The sequence below is a fragment of the Globicephala melas genome, chromosome 1 (assembly GCF_963455315.2).
Source record: "Globicephala melas chromosome 1, mGloMel1.2, whole genome shotgun sequence".
Classification (NCBI taxonomy): domain Eukaryota; kingdom Metazoa; phylum Chordata; class Mammalia; order Artiodactyla; family Delphinidae; genus Globicephala; species Globicephala melas.
In genome coordinates this window covers 174,337,229-174,362,913 of record NC_083314.1, presented here as the reverse complement: position 1 = coordinate 174,362,913, position 25,685 = coordinate 174,337,229, and the positions used below count along the sequence as shown (strand labels likewise).

The 25,685-nt window shown below is 49.0% G+C and overlaps 1 protein-coding gene across 2 annotated transcripts in view; it reads left to right on the top strand.

Annotated features, from left to right (window-relative positions):
• Window positions 1–7,292: 7,292 nt before the first annotated feature.
• The window catches only part of IGSF21 (immunoglobin superfamily member 21), a 269,749-nt gene continuing 251,356 nt past the window's right edge, over window positions 7,293–25,685 (top strand). The window contains exon 1 of one of the 2 annotated variants that reach the window (XM_060310412.1): window positions 7,293–7,358. In XM_060310412.1, the coding sequence (XP_060166395.1) occupies window positions 7,318–7,358 (41 nt within the window). In that variant the 5' untranslated portion in view covers window positions 7,293–7,317. The remainder of the gene's footprint in view (window positions 7,359–25,685) is intronic. The other variant, XM_060310420.1, reaches the window with a different exon arrangement.

Below are 25,685 nucleotides of genomic sequence, written 5' to 3'. Positions count from 1 at the left end.
TTAAAGCTCAGGGCTCTATTTTTTAAGCTTTCCTCCATCCCCAGGTGGTTCCAGTTTGCACCCCTGCTTAAGAATCTCCATCATGGAGGCTGTTCAGTGGAATGTTTTCTGCCTGTACCACTCTCCTTTCTCGTCACATTTCATGGCCAGGGACTTTGGTATCACTGCGTCTTTCATGATGATGCCTTCTTGGGCTTATGATTTAAAGGCAGATGCCTTTCCTAGACTCCTTTCTCCATACCTGAACACTTGACCCTTCTAAAGCACCCCAAACTAACACACCGCAAAGGGAACTCATCTTTGCCCCTAAACTTACTGCTCTTTCTAGCGTTCTCTGTCTCAATAAATGGTACCTCCATCCCTCCAAAAGCCAGAAAAGGTAGGTACCACTGGTGACTAAGGGTTAGGGCCCTAAGCTGTGCAGTCAGTCCCCTGGGTGTGCAGCATGGCTCCACCACTTTGTCTGTGTGACCATTAGCCAGTTATTTAAGCTCTCTGAGCCTCCGTTTCCTAATCTGTAAGATGGAGCCACAGTACACGTGTCCTAGGGGTGTGGTTAGGAGTCAGTGAGATGACACGAGTAGAATGCTTAGAACAGCACTTGGCACACAGTGTGTGCTCAGTCAACGTCCACTCTTGTCTTCCTTGATGCCCCTCTCCTCGTTCCTTGTATCCAATCCATTACAGAGCCCTGCCGATTCTATCTCCCAGATATCAAATCCGTCCTCTTTTCTCCATCTCCATGACTACCCACTGAGTGCAGGTAACTCTATCCAGTACAGTGACACCTGCCTGGTGCCCCTGCTTCCCCTTCTACCTGCCTCCAATCTATTCTCCACACAGCAGCAGTGGGGGTGAGCTTTTAAAAACACAAATTGGATCGTGGCATCCTACCCCTTTGCTGATTAAAACCTTCAGGAGCTCCCCAATGCTTTCCACGCTGTTACAGTGCAGATCCTTCTGTGTGATCCTCTCTCCTGCACCCCCATCCGGTCTTCCCGATTCCCTACTACTCATCCTCAAAGCCAAGGCAAGATGTCACGGTCTCAGGGGAGTCCTATTCCCAGGTCAGATCCCTGGCTCTGTGCCTCCACAGCCCACCCCACGTGTCCCCGATTACAGCACCTTTGCATGCTGTGTTATGATGATTGTCTCTGGTCCAGTCTGCCTTCCGGGCTCGAAAGCAAATACATTGTCACTTGGTATACAGCAAACAGTAAGTAGAAGCTACTGTTGTCTTCATGGTCAACACCATTGCCATCATCATCACCTCTCGCTGGCCAGATCCTACCATCATCTCCTGTTATGACTGATAACTGACACGGAAGCTGCCTGCAGCACGGGCAAGTTGAGTCCTAAGGAAAGATGTTTCAATGCCTACATCTTCTCTGCCATCCACTCTGCTAAACCCAGGGACCAGCTGAGGCATTTCAGCCCATCTGATTTCTGTCTCTCCTCCCTTCCACCCAAACTGCTGTCTGAGCTAGAATAGCATCTCTGAGACCCCCAGGGCAAAACCCTCTGCAGGAGTGGGAGTGGGAGGCTGTTCTTGAACAGCCCCAGGTGACGGAGACGGGGTCATCACGTCGCTCCCTAAACCCCAGCGTACCCCACACCTGAGGCCCGCCTGTCCTGGTGTGAGGCTCGCAGCACTCCCTGGACAGACCTTCCCAAGCTTCTCGTGGATTCTTGTGGTTAATCTCTGGCTTTGCCTCTCAAGATTGTGCAATAAACCCTTCTCTTGTAAGTAGAGTGAGCAGTGACTAGGACACTCTATTTCTGGCCTGCCTGTGTCATCTCTTGATTACCACCTCTGCCCAGCCAGCAATCAGGTTCAGGTCCAGGAGAAAATGGGAGAGAGGCTTTTCAGAACTCAACACTTAATTTAACATCTTCCTTTTTTTTCTTTGAAAGAGAGAGGCAGTGAACAAGCCAATTTTACATGGGGTGAATTTTTGCACCTGTCTAAATCCGGTCTGGAAAACTCTGGCCATCCCCAAACATCGTGGTGGGAAGGAGGAAACCACTGCTGCCTTGAAGTTACCAACATAGCTTCATTTCATTTGCACTGAATCGGCCAAAACACCAGCGATCCCAAATATTATGGATAGATACACTTCCAGCCCAACATTAGCCCCGAAGCACATTCAAAACCAAAGAGAAGTGTCTTTCAAATGTTCTTGAATATTCTAAAATTGTTTGGACAACTCTTGGATTCCCAAGGAATGTGGTAAGGGCTGTCTGCTCCATGAGGGCCCCGGGGAAGATAGCTTCCCTCTCCAAGGCTGGAGCTGATGGCTGTTTCTCTCTAGGGGAGGGAGTGAGCTCCATCAGCCTCTGATGAAAAGCTCTAAAGCCATCCTTCAAAAAAGTGCGTCCTCCATAGGACCCAGCAATTCCACTTCTAGGTATGTATCCAAAAGAACTGAAAGGAGGATCTCAAAGAAATATTTGCACATCTCCGTTCATAGCAGCATATTCACACTAACCAAAATGTGGAAGCAACCCAAGTGTCTACTGATGGATGAATGGATAAACAAAATATGCCATATACATTCAGTGGAATATTATTCAGCCTTAAAAAGGAGGGACAGGGCTTCCCCGGTGGCGCCGTGGTTGAGAGTCCACCTGCCGATGCAGGGGACACGGGTTCGTGCCCCGGTCCGGGAAGATTCCACATGCCGCGGAGCGGCTGGGCACGTGAGCCGTGGCCGTTGAGCCTGCACGTCCGGAGCCTGTGCTCCGCAACGGGAAGGGCCACAACAGTGAGAGGCCCGCGTACCACAAAAAAAAAAAAAAAGAAAAAAAAAAGGAAGGACATTCTGACATATGCTCCAACATGGATGAACCTTGAGAGGACACTATGCTCAGTGAAATAAACCAGTCTCCAAAAGACAAATACTGCGTGATTCCACTTATGTGAGATACCTAGAGTGGTCCAATTCATAAAGACAGAAAGTAGAAGCGTGGTTACCAGGGGCTGGGGGGAGGGGGAAATTGTTGTTTAATGGGTGCAGAGTTTTAGATTTGCAAATGAAAAAATTCTAGTGATTGGTTGCACAACAGTGTGAATATCTTAATACTCCTGAACTGTACACTTAGAAATGGTTAAGATGGTCAATTTCACATTAGGTGGTTTTTACCACAATTAAAAATTAAAAAGTGTACATTATACATGTATTAGATTTTTTTTGATGCAAAAAATATAAGGAAGACAACAGAAGAGGCTCTTAATTCCATAGCCTGGACACCATGTTTTGAACATTTCTAAAAATAAAGGTAATGTGCACAAAAGATTAGAATACTTAAACATTACAGAAAAGCATAATTTAGAGCTATTTTTAAAAATGTATACCAAAAGGATCCTTTTTCTGGGTCTTGCTTTTTTCACTGAACGATACCTTAGAGATCTTTCTCAGTCAGCACAGGAAGCTACATCATTCTTTTCAACAGTTCCGCAATCCTAGGAAGAGTGTCCAGTTTTTTGAGCTCTTATTCTAGGTCAGGTATTATTCCAAGTGACTAACATGAGATAACTCATTTAATCTTCCTAGACTTTCTGAAGCAGGTCCTATAATCACCCGCATTTTATACAGAAATGTGCCCAAAGAGGTTCAGTTCACAGAGATGAACCTTGTCCAGGTTCACAGAGATGGTAAGTGACAGAGCAGGAATTGAAACCCAAAGAATTGGGCTCCAGCGTTGTGTTCTTAGTTTGTTACCCCGACCCAGTGGCATTTTCTTGTACAAGTGGACTAGACCTTATTAACCAGTTCCCTCTTCATGGCCATTCCAGTAGTTTTCACTCTTTTGATGTTATAAATAATGCTGCATAAATATTTCTGCCCACATGTGTGCGTGTGTGTGTGTGTGTGTGTGTGTGTGTGTGTGTGTATCTTGAACGAATACAAGAATAAGTCTGGGGGTAAATTCCTAGCTCAGGAATGGATGCGTTGAAAGGTTTGTGCATTTCAAATTTTGATATTATTGTTAAATCACCCACCAAAGAAGTAGCATCTATTTACACTCTCACCACTAATGGGTGGGAGGTCTGGCAAGCATCTCTTTTGAAATCTGCACCTGAGAATATTCTGGCAATACCTGGGAGGGCTCACAGCTCTCTTTTTAAAAGCTGGCTTCTCATACTTGAGCAGTACACTGGCCACCTTGGACCAGCTCCTTAGGGAGATTGGGGGTCTGAAACTGGTGTGGGGTGCTATCCCAAACCAGGATGATGGTGAAACAGCATGAACCACAATGAGGTAATGACTCACAGTCGCTGATGTACCAGGATCTGTACTAAGCGGGGGACACACTGTTTTCCAGTTTTCCCAGAAGACAGCAGCCTGCCTCAGGATAACTGCACCCCGAGAGGATCCTGGTAATACTTCCCAAGGTTGCAACAAGGCTGCCTGAGAGGAGACCTGGGTTTGAGTCCCAGCTCTCCGGTTAACTTTCTGTGGCACATGGTTCAAGGGTCCCTTCCCCTGGGCCGCGGTCTACCCATCTGGAAAATGATAAGGAGGTACTCAATGCTCTGTAATCGCTATCCAGCCCCACCGTTATGTGGTTCTGTGATTCTCAACACGGGCAAGGATTTTCCATAGACCGCTTTCAGTCTCAGGTATTGCTGTGAAGCATGGTGAAATACAGGGACCCCATAACGGAGCTGCCTGGGTACAAAGCCCGGCTCAGGGTCATATTAGCGGCGTGTCCTCCAGCAAATAACCTAATCTCTCTGACCCTCCGTTCCTGCATCCGAAGGAGGGAATAAAGTAGTTATATGTTAGCGATTTGGGGAGAAGAGAGATAACACATGTAAAGTGGCACCTAGTAAGCGCTCAATGAACATTGGCTTTGCTGCTGTTACCACTACTACTACTATTATCTGCTTTCCATTGGCACCTGGAGCAACGAGGATGCTGAAAAGGGCTCCTTCTTCTTGGGTTCCAGCTGCCTGGCTTAAAAAGGCATCCCCTTGGGCACCTCATGCCTTGAAATCCATCCACAGACCAAGCTTCTGTGTTGCCTGCCCCAAGCATCTCACAGAGGTGGGCAGACATATTTATAGTTGCAACTAATGCTGGTAAAGGGGTTGAGGGTTCACTAGGGAGTGGATGCTGCAAGACATAAAGAGGCAGGTCCATGGTCCCTGCATCGACGTCTTCCATCTCCAGGAAGGCGGCTGCTGGGGGAGAGGCGGAGAGTACACCGTGGGGAGTCCCTGTTCTGCTCTGGTGGGAAAAACAGGATTTGGGAGACCTGTGGACCTAGGGTCAAAGACTGGGTCTGACACCACGTAGCCAGGTGTCCTTGGGAAACGGTTGTGCTCTCTGAGCCTCAGTTTCTTCATCTCTAGAATGGGGACAATAGTTGCGTTGCCAGCTATAGTCGTGACGATTACACAAAACTGCCCTGCACAGAGTGGGGCTCAATGACCATTAGTGTTCCTTCCTCTCCTTCTCGGAGTTCAGGCAGCCCTGTAAGCAGAGCCCTGGCTTGGGCACCACGAAGAGGCAGACAATGGAGAGCAGCTGACGTAACCCCTCACCCTGGAGGAGCTCTCACTCTGAGGGATGTGCCAAGCCCTGCGAGTGGTGAGCTGAAACCTTTCGCCGTGGAGGTGACATCCTTTTGTCCTTGCCCAGGAGGCACTTGGGGCCCCGCTCCTCAGAGTGTGGTCCGTGGACCAGCAGCCCCAGCAGCCCCCAGGGCCTTGTTAGAAATGTGGAATCGAGCCCAGCCCAGGCCTCCTGCATCAGCATCTGCACTTTAACAAGATCCCAGGGGATTGGCGTCCGCAGCCAAATTTGAGGAGCGCTGGACTCATCCTCGTCTTCATGCTCCCGGCTCAGCATTGCCACGGGGCTGCCCTCTCCTGAGTCAAGAAGGCAACGAGGGAAGGAAAGGGCATGGTTACTTCAGACCCACAGAGGCGGAAGGAGATGACCCTGAAGGGGGCCACCATTTGGGATGGAGGTACTCCTTCTGGGATGGCAGCCTGCCTGCTACCCTCACACTCGCCGCCCCCGAGACCAGGGGCCCTGCAGCTCTAGGGGACCATGTCGCCACACAGCAAGCAGTCCTCAGAGGTCAGACCAGTGGAGCAGAGCCTTTGCTTCCCCGGGGCACATCTCCCATAAGCCTCCTTCCACCTCCCCTGCCCCTGCGTCTGAGGGGGCGAGCTGGGGAGACCGAGGCAGCAGGGACCAGCCAGCTGGTAATGAGGCAGATCCGCAGCCGCCGCAGAAGGCGTATTAAAGACGCTTGCTCCCACTTTAATAACCTGCCAGCCTGGGCGGCCGAACGTGGCTCAGAAGTTGTGGAGCAAGAGAGCCATTTCTTATTATTTTTAATAAAGAGCTTTTCATAACCGACTTCATCGGTGCTACTAACATGCCGCGTGTTTAATAAGACGACATGGTAACAAGGGGGCTGTCTTGTTACTCACTTGCCGAAGAGGCAGGAAGAGCTGTAGCCATGTCCACGCTCACACGCCAGCATGCGCCATGCAAGCGGAGTGGTCCAAACGAAGGGCTGCCTGGGCACACATGAGCACATGCTTTGGCACGTGCATGTTCTCACATGCGTATGCATGTCACACACATGCAAGTACAGGAACCTGAAGAGGGTGCGTGTGGACCTGGTTGTGTGAGTTGCGCAAACATGCACATGTGTTAAGAAAAGCGTGCATCCGTGCACACGTGTGGTTTTCCAGTCCACAGCATGGAGGGGAAAAGGCGGATATGAGCTCTGTTTCCCACCGATGCACGGGAATACTCTCCTAGGTGCCCTGAAGGGCAGTGGGATGGGGGATGGGTTGCTGGGATTCCCTCCTCCCCCGTGTGTGCCAAGCAGTGGCAGACAAGTGGCTTAGACCCAAGAGGGGTGGTCAGAAAGGAGGGCAAGGCCGGCAGGAGAGGGGAAGTAACCAGCCCCTAAATCTGCTTGCCAGGGGGGTTTCCAGAAACAGGAATCCCGTGCATTAGCAAGTAACTAAAGAGAGAGAGAGAGAGAAGGAAGAGAGGGAGATGGAGAGCGAGGCGGGTGGCCGCCGTGAAGAGCCATGACGGGGTCAGGAGGGGTACGGGGTAGCTGTCCTGTCTTCCTTTTTCAGAGACGCCTCTTTCACTCTGAAGGGTCTATTTCTGGATTCATCTCCTTCTGAGATACACACCCACACACACACGTAAAGTGAAAGCAATGGCAAACATGTATGGAGCGCCCACCATGTCCCAGGCCCTCCTTTTTTTCAGTCCAGTGCAGGGATTAGTTCATTCCACAACGTGGTTGTTGAGTGGGGTTGGGGGAGATCCCATGACCAGCTCTACAATCAAGGAAGATGATCGCTGGAGAAGGTAAGTGACTTGCAGTCAGGGCTGGGGATTAGCAGAGGTGGAAGGCAGAAGAAGTGGGAATCAAGGGCTAAGGGTTCAGAGCAGAAAGGAAAGGAGAGGGAAGAGGGGAAAGAGGTGCTGTGTGCCTGGAATGGGGTGGGGTGACTTTGAGCCAGAGGGATGACATGGGGGGTAGTGAGTTCCCGTGCAAGGTGATTTACACCCACTATGGCACTAGGTACCCAAGTCAACCTGGGAGGAAGGGAAGGATCAGTGGCCTCATTTTCTCGACTGAAGCCTGGGAAGTTTTGCCCCAGGTGAAGCCGCAGAGCAGGTGCCCCTCCCAGGCCTGCGGGCTCCAGCGGGAGGGGCGCACACTAGGGAACCCACAGTGTGGCCGCAGAGCAGGTGCCCCTCCCAGGCCTGCGGGCTCCAGCGGGAGGGGCGCACTCTAGGGAACCCACAGTGTGGCCACACACCTTCCGAGCTGGCTGCTTTCCTCCTGCTCCTTTGTAGGCAGAGCCCAGGAACAATAGGTCAGCAGCTTCCTTACAATGCTTGGCGACTGGTAACGAGACACCTGTCAGCCCACTCATCCCCAGGCCTCTGTGCAGAATAGATGAGAGGAGCTCTTTGCAGCGTTGTGCTGAGCGGGGATAAAGAAGAGAAGGGCAGGGGTGAGGGGGGGCGGGAGGATGATGAATAAAACCACCTACGTTTGCAGAAGAACAGAAGCAGTGTTTTCTGCCTTCTGATCTGTATGCCTCTGGAAATTGGGGGTCTGCGGGGGTCCCTCCTTGCATCTGTTTGAATTATGGCCTCTCCGCTCCACGCAGCTTTCTGGAGCTGTCATCGAACGAGCTCCCCAAAGGAGACATTGACAGACCCGGGAAAGGAAAAAACGATGAAGCCTCTGCCTTCTCCGGGCGGGGAAGGGGCGGCAGGCAGTTGGGGAGGGATCGACATTCTAGCAGCTGCAGCCAGCGGGGCACTGGGCAGCCCAGGCCCAGACAAAGACCCCAGATCCCTCCCTCTACCCCACGCTGGCCTCCTCCTGGCAGGCAGGTGGGCTGCTTTCCTGGACCCTGTTCAAAGTTGGCCTCGCACCTGCTGGGGCCTCCAAAAGGTCAGAGGCCACCAGGCTGAACTTGGGCCTTGAACTTTAAAGGGGACAGCTAGAGGCTACTGGGGGCTGTGTGTGGAGCTGAGGAAAATCAGGGAAGGGATTTGGATGGGACTGTGGTGCTAGGGGACAGTGGGAGATCCCGGGGACTGGCATACAAAGATGAGGTATGGCGGCATTGCACTGTGGTTACCAACTCCGGCGTCAGCCCCTGCGGCTTACACACTGACCTATTTCCCCAGCTCTTCATCTCCCGGATCCAGCGGCAGCCCCGCTCCGTGGACTGAAACCAGCAATGACAAAGGGGATCTCTTAGGTGCAGCCCCTGGACCCCCCTGTTGCCCACTGCTCTGCTCTGCATCCAGCTTGGCCAGCCCGGCAGGTCTCAGACAAAGGAAAGGAACCTAGGGGTAAGATGGGAATAAAGACACAGAACTACTAGAGGATATGGGGAGGGGGAAGGGTAAGCTGGGACGAAGTGAGAGAGTGGCATGGACATATATACACTCCCAAATGTAAAATAGATAGCTAGTGGGAAGCAGCCGCATAGCACAGGGAGATCAGCTGGGTGCTTTGTGGCCACCTAGAGGGGTGGGATAGGGAGGGTGGGAGGGAGGGAGACGCAAGAGGGAGGAGATATGGGGACATATGTATAGGTATAGCTGATTCACCTTGTTATACAGCAGAAACAAACACACCGTTGTAAAGCAATTATACTCCAATAAAGATGTTAAAAAAAAAAGAGACACATGTACTTATAAGAGCTCTTTGAATAATAAAAGTAGAAATTATTAGGGAAAAAAAATGGTCAGAGACAGGATTGTCGACTGCAAAGGTGCCACATGATGCGACTACTTTTTTTTTTACATCTTTACTGGAGTATAATTGCTTTACAATAGTGTGTTAGTTTCTGCTTTATAACAAAGTGAATCAGCTGTACATATACATATGTTCCCATATCTCTTCCCTCTTGCGTCTCCCTCCCTCCCACCCTCCCTATCCCACCCCTCTAGGTGGTCACAAAGCACCGAGCTGATCTCCCTGTGCTATGCGGCTGCTTCCCATTAGCTATCTACCTTACGTTTGGTAGTGTATATATGTCCATGCCACTCTCTCACCCTGTCACAGCTTACCCTTCCCCCTCCCCATATCCTCAAGTCCATTCTCTAGTAGGTCTGTGTCTTTATTCCTGTCTTACCCCTAGGTTCTTCGTGACATACTTTTCTCTTAAATTCCATATATATGTGTTAGCATATGGTATTTGTCTTTCTCTTTCTGACTTACTTCACTCTGTATGACAGACTCTAGGTCCATCCACCTCATTACAAATAGCTCAATTTCGTTTCTTTTTATGGCTGAGTAGTATTCCATTGTATATATGTGCCACATCTTCTTTATCCATTCATCCGATAATGGACACTTAGGTTGTTTCCATCTTCTGGCTATTGTAAATAGAGCTGCAATGAACATTTTGGTACATGACTCTTTTTGAATTATGGTTTTCTCAGGGTATATGCCCAGTAGTGGGATTGCTGGGTCATATGGTAGTTCTATTTGTAGTTTTTTAAGGAACCTCCATACTGTTCTCCATAGTGGCTGTACCAATTCACATTCCCACCAGCAGTGCAAGTGTTCCCTTTTCTCCACACCCTCTCCAGCATTTATTGTTTCTAGATTTTTTGATAATGGCCATTCTGACTGGTGTGAGGTTTTTTTTATTTTTCTTTTTGCTGTATGGGAGCCTCTCACTGTTGTGGCCTCTCCTGTTGTGGAACACAGGCTCCGGAAGCACAGGCTCAGCGGCCATGGCTCATGGGCCCAGTCGCTCTGTGGCATGTGGGATCCTCCTGGACCGGGACACGAACCCATGTCCCCTGCATCGGCAGGCGGACTCTCAACAACTGCGCCACCAGGGAAGCCCCTCATTGTAGTTTTGATTTGCATTTCTCTAATGATTAATGATGTTGAGCATTCTTTCATGTGTTTGTTGGCAGTCTGTATATCTTCTTTGGAGAAATGTCTATTTAGGTCTTCTGCCCATTTTTGGATTGGGTTGTTTGTTTTTTGGTTATTGAGATGCATGAGCTGCTTGTAAATTTTGGAAATTAATCCTTTGTCAGTTGCTTCATTTGCAAATATTTTCTCCCATTCTGAGGGTTGTCTTTTGGTCTTGTTTATGGTTTCCTTTGCTGTGCAAAAGTTTTGCAGTTTCATTAGGTCCCATTTGTTTATTTTTGTTTTTATTTCCGTTTCTCTAGGAGATGGGTCAAAAAGAATCTTGCTGTGATTTATGTCATAGAGTGTTCTGCCTATGTTTTCCTCTAAGAATTTGATAGTTTCTGGCCTTACATTTGGGTCTTTAATCCATTTTGAGTTTTTTTTTTTTTTTTTTTTTTTTGCCATATGCAGGCCTCTCACTGCTGTGGCCTCTCCCGTTGTGGAGCACAGGCTCTGGACGTGCAGACTCAGTGGCCATGGCTTATGGGCCCAGCTGCTCGGTGGCATGTGGGATATTCCCGGACCGGGGCATGAACCCGTGTCCCCTGCATTGGCAGGTGGACTCTCAACCACTGTGCCACCAGTGAAGCCCTGAGCTTATTTTTGTGTATGGTGTTAGGGAGTGATCTAATCTCATACTTTTACATGTACCTGTCCAGTTTTCCCAGCACCACTTATTGAAGAGGCTGTCTTTTCTCCACTGGACATTCCTGCCTGCTTTATCAAAGATAAGGTGACCATATGTGCGTGGGTTTATCTCTGGGCTTTCTATCCTGTTCCATTGATCTATATTTCTGTTTTTGTGCCAGTACCATACTGCCTTCATTACTGTAGCTTTGTAGTATAGTCTGAAGTCAGGGAGCCTGATTCCTCCAGCTCCATTTTTCATTCTCAAGATTGCTTTGGCTATTCGGGGTCTTTTGCGTTTCCATACAAATTGTGAAATTTTTTGTTCTAGTTCTGTGAAAAATGCCAGTGGTAGTTTGATAGGGATTGCATTGAATTTGTAGATTGCTTTGGGTAGTAGAGTCATTTTCACAATATTGATTCTTCCAATCCAAGAACATGGTATATCTCTCCATCTATTTGTATCATCCTTAATTTCTTTCATCAGTGTCTTATAATTTTCTGCATACAGGTCTTTTGTCTCCTTAGGTAGGTTTATTCCTAGATATTTTATTCTTTTTGTTGCAGTGGTAAATTGAGTGATTTCTTGATTTCACTTTCAGATTTTTCATCATTAGTGTATAGGAATGCCAGAGATTTCTGTGCATTAATTTTGTATCCTGCTACTTTACCAAATTCATTGATTAGCTCTAGTAGTTTTCTGGTAGCATCTTTAGGATTCTCTATGTATAGTATCATGTCATCTGCAAACAGTGACAGCTCTACTTCTTCTTTTATGATTTGGATTCCTTTTATTTCCTTTTCTTCTCTGATTGCTGTGGCTAAAAATTCCAAATCTATGTTGAATAAGAGTGGTGAGAGTGGGCAACCTTGTCTTGTTCCTGATCTTAGCGGAAATGCTTTCAGTTTTTCACCATTGAGGATGATGTTGGCTGTGGGTTTGTCATATATGGCCTTTATTATGTTGAGGAAAGTTCCCTCTATGCCTACTTTCTGGAGGTTTTTTTTTTTTTTAATCACAAATGGGTGTTGAATTTTGTCGAAAGCTTTCTCTGCATCTATTGAGATGACCATATGGTTTTTCTCCTTCAATTTGTTAATATGGTGTATCACGTTGATTGATTTGCGTATATTGAAGAATCCTTGCATTCCTGGAATAAACCCCACTTGATCATGGTGTATGATCCTTTTAATGTGTTGTTGGATTCTGTTTGCTAGTATTTTGTTGAGGATTTTTGCATTTATGTTCATCAGTGATATTGGCCTGTAGTTTCCTTTCTTTGTGACATCCTTGTCTGGTTTTGGTATCAGGGTGATGGTGGCCTCGTAGAATGAGTTTGGGAGTGTTCCTCCCTCTGCTATATTTTGGAAGAGTTTGAGAAGGATAGGTGTTAGCTCTTCTCTACATGTTTGATAGAATTCGCCTGTGAAGCCATCTGGTTCTGGGCTTTTGTTTGTTGGAAGATTTTTAATCACAGTCTCAATTTCAGTGCTTGTGATTGGTCTGTTCATATTTTCTATTTCTTCCTGATTCAGTCTCAGAAGGTTGTGCATTTCTGAGAATTTGTCCATTTCTTCCAAGTTGTCCATTTTATTGGCATAGAGTTGCTTGTAGTAATCTCTCATGATCCTTTGCATTTCTGCAGTGTCAGTTGTTACTTCTCCTTTTTCATTTCTAATCCTATTGATTTGAGTCTTCTCCCTTTTTATCTTGATGAGTCTGGCTAATGGTTTATCAATTTTGTTTATCTTCTCAAAGAACCAGCTTTTAGTTTTATTGATCTTTGCTATCGTTTCCTTCATTTCTTTTTCATTTATTTCTGATCTGATCTTTATGATTTCTTTCCTTCTGCTAACTTTGGGGGTTTTTTGTTCTTCTTTCTCTAATTGCTTTAGGTGCAAGGTTAGGTTGTTTATTCAAGATGTTTCCTGTTTCCTGTTTCTTAAGGTAGGATTGTATTGCTATAAACTTCCCTCTTAGAACTGCTTTTGCTGCATCCCATAGATTTTGGGTCGTCGTGTCTCCATTGTCATTTGTTTCTAGGTATTTTTTGATTTCCTCTTTCTTCAGTGATCACTTTTTTATTAAGTAGTGTATTGTTTAGCCTCCATGTGTTTGTATTTTTTTCAGATCTTTTCCTGTAATTGATATCTAGTCTCATAGCGTTGTGGTCAGAAAAGATACTTGATATAATTTCAATTTTCTTAAATTTACCAAGGCTTGATTTGTGACCCAAGATATGAAGATAAGTAAGATATTCTTAACAGAGGGAAGGAAAAGAGAAAAAGAAAAAAAAATCAAAAGCGTGGTCACCTGGTCTACGTATCTATTTTGTTCACCGTGATCCTCCAGCACTTAGCACAATGCCTGGCAATAGCAGGTGGTCAACAGACATTCGTCAAATGAATGATAAAGCTAATGCTTCCATATTACTTATTAATTTAACTTACACATTAGCCCTATGAGGCAGGCTCTATTATTGACCTCGTTTCACAGATGGGAAATACAGAGAGACTAAGTAACTTGCTCAAGGTCAAGTGAATAATCAACAGAGCTGGGATTCAATCTGAAGGGTCCTATTAGAGTGTGGCCCTACTATACTCTCCGTACATACACTGTATGCAGGGACAACACATAGGCGTGTGCTGGTTCGCTTGGACTGCCATAGCAAAGTATTGCAGATTGAGTGGCTTAAATGACAGAAATGTATTTTCTCACAATTTTGGAGGCTAGAAGTCTGAGATCAGGATGTCGGCAAGGTTGGTTTCTTCTGAGGCCTCTCTCCTTGGTTTGTGGATGGCCACCTTCTCCTCGTATCTTCACATGGCCTTCCCCTGGCGTGTGTCTGTGTTCAAATTTCCTATTTCTATAAGGACACGAGTTGTTTTGGATTAGAGTCCACCCTAATGATCCCATTTTAACTTTATTGCCTCTTTAAAGACCCTGTCTTCAAATGTAGTCACATTCTGAGGTACTGGGTTATTAGGATTTCAAGATATGCATTTGGTTGGGGGGGCAACATTCAGCCCATAATAAGGGGGTTCTGGGAATAGGTGGGGGATAAAGCTAGAGGGATGGGCAGAACTCAAATCCTGCTGGGTCTTTGCATGGAAAAGATACATCCAATTACATCCGGAGGCACAGGTTGGAACCTAAGCAGGATGACTAAGCTGTAACAGATGCTCTCAGACTCTTCTGTACAAGGATTACTTCAGTGGGACAAAAGGCTCCTATGGGTGCAAAATATCACCATCATGCAATTCTCCACATTTGCTTTGGCCAGGGATGGATGGATGATTTCTTTTTAACTGTAGCATGTGCAATATTTGAAAATCTAGTAGGGTTAACTGAACGTTGTAAAATTAACCAAACCACCCCTCCCAAACTAAATTGATAAATGGTGCAGTTAAACTAGAAGGCACCACTAATTACAAAGCAAGAAGAGAAACAATTGAAAATCACAGCTTACTCAAGAGCGCCCTGCTCTCTCTGATGACAGGGTATCCTCCCCACCCCTGCCACTGAAATGGGGGAACTGACACTGCTTGTGTGAGCATGTGCGGAGTAGGAGCTGTGCGATGCTGTCAAGTGTGTGAGGCAGCCAGATCCCTTGAAAGAAAGACGAATCTCAAGCCCAAGTTGATGGTCACTGTTAATAACTCACTGAGCAGGTTAGTAATAAATAGGTCTTAGTCTGATGTCAGAACAAAAGCTTGTGGAAACCTGAGCCATTTGCCTCAAAGAAGGAAAGGAAAGATCTGCATTACGAATTTCTTTCTGGCCCATCAACTGACCCTGGAGGCCTCCCAGTGAGCTACAATACTACTTGGAAAATCCCTGTGGTAGAGAAATAGCTCAGACCCACCGCCCCCTGGCCTGCACCCCAGGGCTGTCCCATACAACACGGGCTTGATAAAAACAGAACGTATTTCAACACATGAAACACATCCTCAGCAAGAGATGTAAGTACTATCCAAGTCCATATTTTAAATCTCAAAGAGACTGAATGGCAACCTTCAACAATTTCTATGCCAGCAGAAAGAGTTCTAGACAGAGAGACAGAAGGCCCAAGGTCCGTTTGTCTGTCCGGACCCAGCTCAACCACAGATCAACTATGCTTTAGATATCCCTTACCTATAAATGTGCTTATTTATACAATTCATGGCTAAGGTTCTTTAAGGTCTGCGCGCCTGAGGAATATCTTCTATTACACGTTTTGATAATTTTCCCCGCTCACTCCCTGTATTAGTTATCCACTGCAACATAAGTTATCTCAAAATGTAGAGGCTTAGAACAGCACACTTTTATTATATCATTTTCTGTGGGTCAGGAATCCAGGTGCAGCTTAGATGGGTTCTCTGGCTGAGGATGTCAGGTGGTGCTGCAGTATCATCTTAAGGCTCAGCTGGGGATGGATTTGTGTCTAAGCTCAAGCCAGAGGTCATTGGCGGGATTCAGCTCCTCACGGATTTTTGGACTGAGGGCCTCAGTTTCTGATGAGCTATTGTCTGGGAGCCTCCCTCAGTTCCTTGCCACGTGGGCCTCTCCACAGGGCAGCTCACAACATAGCAGCTGGCTTCATCAGAACGAGCAGGGAGGGACCAGAGAAAGCACCTGCAAGACAGAGGTGACAGTCTTTTATAACCTCAGAGGTGACATCTCATCACTTTTGCCCTTTCCTACTCATTAGAAGCAAGCACTAGGTCTAGCCCACAGTCAAGGGGAGGGGATTACACCAGGGTGTGGAGGCAGGAGATGGGGACCACTGGGAACCATTCTAGAAGCAGCTCACCATACCTCTCCTCTCCACTGTTCTCTTGGCCTCACTGGGTCACCTGAGACCACAGTTCTCCTTCTAGGACTCTTATAAGATTCTCCACTAGAAAGAGGTCGAGAAGTGGGAATTGGAGACTTGGAAGAATGTGATGTAGGTCAGTCAAGCAAACCCCGTGGGGTAGGTGCACTGGGAGAACAATGCAGGGGAAACTGACAACAGACGTAGCCCCGTTACAATTAAAGGGAGTTGTGTCAGCCAATTACCCCATGGGTGTTGCATCTTAACAATGCAGAGAACTTGGGAGAAAAGGCAGTGTTTGATACACAACCGATTTGACTCTTTCTCATGCTTCATGAGACCTCTTGGCCCCAAGTCCTCCAACTCCAAGTAACACCTTCAGGAAGAGAAAAGACAAAAAAACCCCTAAAGCCATAGGAGTGTCACTTTCTTGTTTCGGCAAGGTAGGGTTAAGTTCGATGCTTCCTGGCATGTGGAAGGGAAAAGCGGGATAAGGTTCAGTGGTCTTGCCTGTTGTATTGCCTTGGACCAGCAGTGTGAAGGGGCTGGGAACTCAGAGGGCAGAAAGCAAGATGCAGGACGTGCCTGAGAGCAACCTGACACATGTAAATATTTAGTTGTGGGTTGAACTCTGGCACTAGTTTGCCCTCATGAATGGGGTTTCACCACCCTACAGCCCCCAGTGGCAGGGCATGGGTAGACCAGGGCTGGGACCAGGGTGGGGGATCTGGGGGCACAGTTTTAAAGGGGCCCTCACTCTCAGAAGTGCAGGACGACCCTAGTCGTGGCTCTGGGGTAGACTAACTGCTCGTGTGATTATTTGTTCAATGCCAGCCTCTCCATCTACGTGGATATTCCATGTCTGTTTTCTTTCACCACTGTGTTTGCAGTGTTCCCTATGGGGTCTGGCTCTTATTTGTGGGATGAATGAATGAATGAGTCAAGGACTAAATCGATAACTCTCTACTGAGTGAGATTCCGTTCATCGGTCAAGACCCAGCTCAAAGGCTCCTTCTTGCTGAAACCTTGGATGTTGCCTGGGCAGCATTGAGGGCCACTTTTTGGCTTCCCATCATACCCCGTACTCCCCGCGCCAACCGCCACCACAGTGTGCTCGTCAACATGCTATAGGATGGTACTTAAGAGCTTGGGTTCCAGGTTATACTACTTGGGTTCACATCCTCCCTCTGTCTCATTAGCTCTGTGACCTCGGCCAATTCGCTTAACTTCTCCAGACCTCAGTTTCCTCATCTGCAAATTGGGGCCACTAATAGTTGTGTCATAAGGATTAAAGACATGAATACTTGTTAACCACTTAGGATGTTGCCAGACACATAGTAAGTGCTCAGTAAAATCTTACCGCTCCCTGCATCAGCTCACTTATCACCCTGCACTGTAGGTATCTGCTTAATTGCATTGTGAACTCCTCAAGGGCAAGGGCTTCAACTTACTCATTTCAGTATCCGTTCTCCTGGCACACAGTGGGCTGTAATTCCTGATTCACTTAGTGGGCCGCTCTGCCTAAAGCAGACATAATGGAGCCTTGAACTCTGAGACTAGCCCTGTGGCCTCTTGTCTCCCCGCTTCCATTCCCCAACACCCCTGCATGGTACAGATGCCTTGGTCCCTGGAGGTGCTTGGAAGTTTCTGGGCCCCCTGTTCCTCCCTCCTCACCCCCTCATTAATCTTGATTAGGGAGTCCTTGTACTGGAGTTAATTTTCTTGTAGATGCCTGTCAGTCATGTAGCAAGGAATCTCTCCCAAGCTACTGAGGAATCAGAGTCTTGCCATGTTATTACTTAGCTAATTAGTACACAGACTTCTTTGGGGTGGGAGATGGGGGGAAGGTCAGGGAAGGTATCAGGAGAAAGGAAGAAAGCTGAGATTTCCAGGGGGATTGGGTGTGGGTGGTGAATCTCACAGGAAATGAGGGAAATATCCTGCTCCCACATTCTTCTTTCCCTGGACTGGCCCCTGGAGCTCAGACTGGGGCATAGAGGGCTTTCCAAACTTGAGCCCAGTGCCCCGTGGGGTGGGGTGGGACCACACAACCCCCTCCCCACCCTGTGCAGGCTCTGAGAGCCCCGGCTTACAGACGCAAAGTCCTGCTGAGAAAGGCAGAGGCCGGCTGGGCAGTTCCCGGGGCGTCTAGGGCAGCAAGCAGGGAGGATGGTCAGGGCCCAGCTGGGAGACCAGGAAGCCGGAGCAGAGGCAAAGCTTTCGCTTCAGCGCCTGCCTCCTCTAGGCAATTTGTTCTTCTGCTCAAGATTCAAATTCTAGGTGCTTCCCTGGTGGCGCAGCAGTTGAGAATCTGCCTGCTAATGCAGGGGACACGGGTTCAAGCCCTGGCTGGGAGTTTCCCACATGCCGCGGAGCAACTAGGCCCGTGAGCCACAACTACTAAGTCCGCGCGTCTGTGCTACGCAACAAGAGAGGCCGCGATGGTGAGAGGCCCGCGCACCGCGATGAAGAGTGGCCCCCGCTTGCCACAACTAGAGAAAGCCCTCGCACAGAAACCAAGACCCAACACAGCCAAAAATAAATTAATTAATAAACTCCTACCCCCAACATCAAAAAAAAAAAAAAAAAAGATTCAAATTCTAAAGAAGGAGATGGGTTCCCTGCCTGCCCCTCAGGGAATGAAAAGTGGGGCAGTTGTGACAGTCCCATAGACTGACACATGGAAGGATTAATTTATTCAAAAGAATTGAGCCCTGCTAGGAAGTGGGAAGATATGCTGGGCAAACAGGGCAAAAGGCCCCCTCGGCCTACCTTGTGAGCAAGTTTCCTTCTTTCATTCAACAAAGAAAGATGTGGTAGGTGTCTACTAGATGCTGCATCTTGGGGAGATCAGAGACCCCCCCATGCATCTCCCAGGGATAGCACACTCTGGAGGGCACACGGATCACAAGGTCCCACCAAGGATGGGAAGTGATCTGCAGTTTGCGGGTTGTGACATCCAGAACAATTTCAAATCCCAGTGGCGTCAGGACCAGGAAGGCAGCGCAGCCCAGCAGGTCAGGTGGATCTTGGCTACGGGCCACATGATACTGAAGTTCACATCTCCGGGCCTCACCTACTTCACCTGTAAGGGGGCTGTTTCCTGATTAAATAGGATGATGTGTACCGTGTATGACAAAGGCCTGACACACGGTGGGAGCCAGATCCAGAAGTAGGTCCGAGGGGTACATGTGGGGTTCTATCAGGGTTCAAGGAGGAAACCCAGCCAAAGACAGGACGAGGTGAGACAGTTTGGGAAGGTCCTTCGGGTTGGAGGGCACGAGAGTGCGTTGGCTGATTTAAAGGTGGGTGCAAAACAAGCTGCAAAGCCATCTTCCCGACTAGGTGCCTTTGCTGTGGGGTGTGTGCTTCCTCCATCACACTAGGCACTCTCCAGGGAGGGACTGTGCCTCGCTCCTCTGTGTGATGTTTAAGAGCACAGACCCTGGAGCCAACTGCTTCTGTCTGATTCCTTTTCCAGCCACTTCTTAGCTGTGTGGCCTTGGGTAAGTTACTTAGCCTCTTTGAGCCTCAGTTTTCATATCTATAAAATGGGCTGATGGCACCCAGCCTGTAAAACATATGCGTGTAAGGCCCGCATTAAGTATCTAATAAGTGTTCACCAGTGCTTTAGTCATTCGTTGCCGCATAGCTAATCACCCCAAAACCTAGTAGCTTCAAAGAACAACATTTATTGTCTCCAAAGAATCGGGGGTCAGGACTCCAGGTGTGGCTTAGCTGGGCCTCTGGCTCAGGATGTCTCCCGGGTTGTAATCGGCCAAGGCTGCAGTCACAGCAAACGCGACTGGAAGAGGAGCCTGGAACCACTCCCAAGCCCTCTCCCGTGGTGGCTGGCAGCTTCAGCTCCTCATGGGTTTTTGGATTAAGACCTCAGCTCCTCATGAGCTGTCAGCCTGCTGTTGGCCTCCCTCAGTTCCTTGCCATGTGGGCCTCTCCACTGGGCAGCGCACAACATGGCAGCTGGCGTCATCAGAGTGAGCAGGGGAGGCCCAGAGAAAGTACCACCAAGACAGAAGCCACAGTTTTTTGTGACCTAATCTCAGAAGTGGCTCCCCATCACGATCGCCTATTCTGTCTGTCAGAAGCCAATTGCTCGGTCCAGCCCACATTAAGGGGAGATTACACAGGTGTGAACGCCAGGAGGCGGTCCTCCATCGCTGGGGACCTGCACACCTGGGAGGGCTGTGGGGAAGGGCTGGGGGAAAGGGACACTTTGTCTTTTCATTACCGTGCATCCTCAGCCCCTAGAAGAATGCCTGGCACTTTTGTCCAGACTATCAGTGGGGCTCCCTCGGAGCAGGAGCTGGAGAGGGAGGGGCCTTCTCTCCCCTCTGCCCTCCTTCGAGCAGCCTGACAGGGTTTTGCAGCCCAGATCCCAGAATAATCCCCCCAGGACAGCCTTCCCCACCCCCCAAAGAAGTCTGTGGTTGCATCGCAGTGGTTCACTCTGACCTCCCACTCGGAGGGAAGGCAAATCCTACCCAGAAGGAGATGTGTGAAAATTGGATTTGCTGCCAGGGTCAAACTTTGCAGTGCTTTATCCCAGCTGTCACCTGCCTTTGAAACAGAGAGTGTTTCTCCAACTGGTACCTCTCACTCGTGGCCCCTCCCCGCTGGAATCAGAGCCCATGAGTCTCAATCAGTCCCCCATCACCCAACCCCTGGCCATTTCTATGGCTTCTGCTCTGGCCCCCCGCCAGCCTCAGCTCTCTCTCTGGCCCTTGTGGTGGCCTCCTAACCAGTGTCATCATCTCCACCAGGCCCCCACTCTTTCCCATTTTTCACGCAGCAGCTAGAAGGGTCTTTCAAAAGTGCAAATCGGATCACATCGTTCTCCCTCTCAGAGCCCTCTGATGTCTTCCCATCACTCTGGAATAAAATCCCAACTCCCACCCATTCCCTGACCCTGTTTCCTCTCCTGTCGCAGCTCACCTTCTAAAACTCGCCCCAGGCACTGTCAGCCAGTTTCTGGAACACAGGAAGCTCTTCCTCCTTCAAGGTGTTTCTCCCTCTGCTCTTTGCAGTTCCAGCTCCTTCTGATCCTTCTTATCCAGCCAAATTGTCACCTCTTCAAGGAAGCCTTCCCTGATTGCACTATGCTCTCATCATTACTGTTCACATCATCTTGTTTAATTATGTCCTGGTATAGGTCACAACCTGTCATCATTTTGGTTTAGTTGCTAATCTGTTTATTGTCTGTTTTCCCCATGATAGCTCCATGAGGGCCAGGAGGATGTCTGATCGGTCACAGCATTGTCCCCTGGGTACCCGTGTGCTGTGGGACAAATGAATTCCCCCTTTCTGGAGGACTGCAGCAGTGGTCCCAGCCTCCCTTTCTGTCTGCCGGCTCACCCCCCGCCCCCCGCCGTTCCCCCTATACACAGCCTCCAGACGAGTCCAGGTAAAGCATAGCTCTGAGCACTAGACCTGACTGCCCAACATTATCCGGGGTACTTGGCTTCAGGTTCAAGGTTGGGGCCAATCATTTCCTAACATTCCCTTACATGTACACCATGCTCTGTTCAACTGGAATACATGTCTGCTGATTCCTGAATACTCCCTGCCCTTTTCTATCTCTGGGCTTAGGCTGGTATTTCTCCCTCCACCTGGAAAACATTTTTCTTCTTTAGAGGCAGATGTACATTCTCATTGCAGCTCAAGTCACCTCCCCCAGGAAGCCATCCCTGACCACCTCGGTTGGTGAAGAGGGAGGAACTTTGGGATTTGGAGTCAAGCCTGGATTCATGTCCCGGTTTTGCCATTTGCAGTGTGAGGCCTTGGGCAGGTAACCCCATGTGTCCAGACCTGTGTGGTGGGAACAGTCCTGACTGCCAGGGTTGCTGAATGAAACACATTATAAGAAAGCGCCTGGCCCAGGGCTGTTGCAGAATGGATGTGAGAGGCCCTTTCTGCGATTGCTGGTGACTCGTGATTCTCCCTCACACTAATTCTCCCCTCGATGCACATGGTGGTGGACTTGTCTTCCTCTTCCGCACTGACCATGAGCCACATCTAGGCAGGACCACACCTGTTCCCTCTCCATCCCCTTACTCTGCCTACCGAGGCGCTTGCTTTGCAGCAAGCAGGGTCCAGGGAGAGTTTGTTGAATGCTCTTGACCTTTTATCTTCTCTGGATATTGTTGCTTTATAGAGAAAGCAACCGGATACAATTGTATGCTCATTCATTCATTCATTCACTCATTCACTGAGCTTCCATCATGTAAACAAGAGAGCCACATTTCAGGGCTCTGTGGAACTTGCTTTCTCCAGTTTTGGAGCTGCCATCATTCATTCAGTCAACAAACATCTACCAGGACTAGTGTGTGAGTGCTAGCTGCCTCACTAAAATCTCCAGCCTCTTAGCAGTGGTTAGTGGTGGCCAAGGACACGTGGGTCCCCCTTTCCTGTATCTGCAAGTTTTCTGAGCATCATTCCTTCCAGCTCCTCTCTGTGCCTACAGGGAGGCTCACGAGATGCAGGAGCCACGCGGGCAGAGGACTGTGAAGTCTGCCACGATCTGCTGCAGCCCGTGAGGGCGGCAGGGCTTCCCTGCCTCCCAGGCTTCTGTGCGCCTTCCAGCCTCTCTGATCGTGCTACCACCTGCAGAGGTAGCTGGGGGTGCCTGGCAGGCGATGCCACGGAGCCTCTCTCTTTAAAGAGAAGTGACCATGCAATCCAGCAATTCCACTTCGGGGTATGTATGCAGAAGAGCTGAAAGCAGAGTCTCAGAGAGATGTTTTTTGTACACCCGTGTTCATAGCGACAGCCAAAAGAGGGAAGCAACTCAAGTGCCCAACGACGGATGATTGGATAAACAAAATGTGGTCTATCCATACAAAGGAATATCATTCAGCCTCGAGAAGGAAGGAAATTGCGATACGTTCTACAGCATGGATGAACCCTGGGGATATTATGCTAAGTGAAATAAGCCAGTCACACTAATAGACAAATCCTGTGTGATTTCATTTGTATCAGGTACTTAGTCAAATTCACCAATGCAGAAAATAAAGTAGTGGTTGCCATGGGCTGGGGGGAGGGGAGAATGAGGGGTTATTGTTTTATGGGGATGTAGTTTCAGTTTTGCAAGATGAAAAAGTTCTGGAGATGGGTTGCACAACAATGGGAATAGACTTACTACTGGATCATACTGTTAAAAATAGTTAAGATGGTACATTTTATGTGATGTGTACTTCACCATAATTGAAAGAATGTTTAAAAAGAGAGACAGAGGGGAGCAGAGAAGCCCTCTGGGAAATAACACTTGCGTAGGTAGGGATAGCCCTGTGGGATCTGACCTTGGCCTCTGAGTGCCACCTCCTCCTGAGAGTCCTCCAGCTTTGACTTCTACTCCCGTCAGTCTGGCCAACCGTCTCCTCTGTCTCAGTAGCCCGAGTGTGGATGCACCTTCTTTCCACAGCTGACTGAGACTGGTGCTTCCAGCTTTCCTGAAAACAGAAATAAATTAGAAAGAAAATAGAGAAAAATCAAACCGGAAAGAACAGGATTCTGATCCAACAGCTACCAACCTGCTCCTCCAGATTCTGAGCCCTGCCGATTCCACGTGGGCCACCCTCTGACAGCCTCCCTAATTCTCCATTTACAAATCAAGATGGTTTTTTCTATCATTTAAATCATGCTGGGCCACCACTGAGCCCCTTTCATTCTCACGGCCACGGCTCCCCTTGTCCCCGGACCTCCGCAGTACCAGAAGTCTGCCCCTACATTCCCTGTCGTGCTTGGGGGGCTCCCTCCCGGCACACTGATGTCGGTGACACTGGGTAATTTCCTTGTCCAAGCCAGCCTGGTCTCTGGGCCCTTAAACTCGGCGTTTGACCTCCTGGCTTGTGCCTCCACTGGACCTTCAAGTTACAGTCTCAGGGCGTTTCCTCGTCAGCTGCTGAGTCTTCCTACCCAGGGCTGTGGAGCCCAGGAAGCACTTTGGGGGAGGAAGGCGAGCAGGCACCGAGCCCCTGGGCCCTTGACCTTGCTGTTGGCCTCCGGGATGACTCAGTCCCTGGGAAGAGAGCAGCCTGCTTCCCTTCCTGATCTTCCACATGCTGGGATGTGAGTTCAACGGATGAGAGGTCAGAGCTCAGCATCCTTTGACCCCCTGCCCCTGACCTTGACCATTAGAGAGTTCTCACTGCTCTACAATCCATCCTCTACCGGGGCACATCCCCACCAAAGCCTTTGGTTTTTCTCTCTCTCTGACTCTGGAGGCCTGGCAGATGAAAGCCATGACCTCTCTGCTTCAGCCTGTGTGTGATGGACAAAGTCTGGACCCAGGTTTCAGAGGCATGGATGGCCTCACCAACTCCCTTCAGGACAACAGGCTCATCCCCACCAGCGTCACCATGGGGCGGCTTAGAGGGACACACCGTGGGATGGCGCATCCCCCAGCCCGAGCGTCCCGACCATCCCTAGCGGCAGGCAGTCAACCCAGAGACTGCGATTCCCTTAGGGCCACGAGAGGAAAGTTTGGTCCTACCGCTCGTTCAAAGTTGGGTCCCAGCGCTCCCTAGCCTGTGACTGTGCACACGTTCCTTAACCATTTTGAACTTCAGCTTCCTCATCAATGAGCAGGAATGACACCACCCCCAAGGTGTCACTGTCATGTCCAAATGTCATAATATATATAAAGCACCCAGCCCTGTAGCAGGTCAACACGTGCTGTTTCCCCTCGTCCTGTCCATGACGGGTGAGGCAGCCTGCAACCTCTAGAGCGTCCATTGCCTGTATTACCAGATACGGTCTTGTACTTTCACTAACCTGTTCCAAATGAATGGCTGGGGAGGAATAATGATAAGCCTCTTACGGTTGTATATTACAGTTCTCAGAACCCATTGCAGATTCTTCATCGTATTTGTTCTTTCAGAAAGACCTGGGAGGCTGATTAACAGGGCAGGCATGATTAACCCCATTTTTGTAGACATCAGCGCTGAGAACCAAAAGAGGGAAGAGATCTTTATCCAAGGTCACACAGCTGGTAAGTAGCAGAGTTAAGATGAGATCACAGATCTGTCCTTTTTTGAAAAAAATTTTGTTCTGGAAAGTTTGCCAAGGTAGCACCTGGTTCTCAGGAGCCTGTGAGGGCACAGTTGTAAGGAGGATGGGGCCGGCGATACTGGTAAGGGCAGCACCTTCCGACCCCGCGGAGCCTGTGCGCTGGTTGAGCTACGTGCCATGCTCCCTCACACTCACATCGAGCCTGCCTTCCAGAGAGACGCTGAAGGGCTTCTGAGCATCTCGTGCATATTTATATGACTGCGTGCACGATAAAAATAAAACGACTTCACCCACCGCTGAAACGCAACCGCGCGCGGCGTGAAATATGGGGCCTATCGAACAGCGACAAGGAAAGCTCTCAGGAGAGGCTCCTGTCCCTCGTGACACTGCAAGGGGGCAGCTGGAAGGAGGTGGAATTCAATTATCTTGATAAGTAAGTGTTCGACTCGGAAGCAGGAAGATGAGTGGTCCCCAGGCACCCAGGACGCCCTCGAGCCTCCCTGGGATGGAGAGCCGGTCCTGCCAGAGGAGACGGTACTGTCTCAAGAGGAGCGTGGGCCCCTTCACACGCACCCCTCAACCTCACTCCCCGAGAGGCAGCCTGCAGGCCTGCCCCTCTTCTCCTGGGCCCAATGTTCCACCATGTACTGCTTCTTCCTGTAAGGGAAGGTGTCAGGAGGCTTCAGTGATCTCACACGTTTTGGAGCAAGAACCAGCACCTCTGTCTCTGGTCCATTCAAGGCAGCCCTAGTTAAGAAGGCAAAATCATTCTTGAGA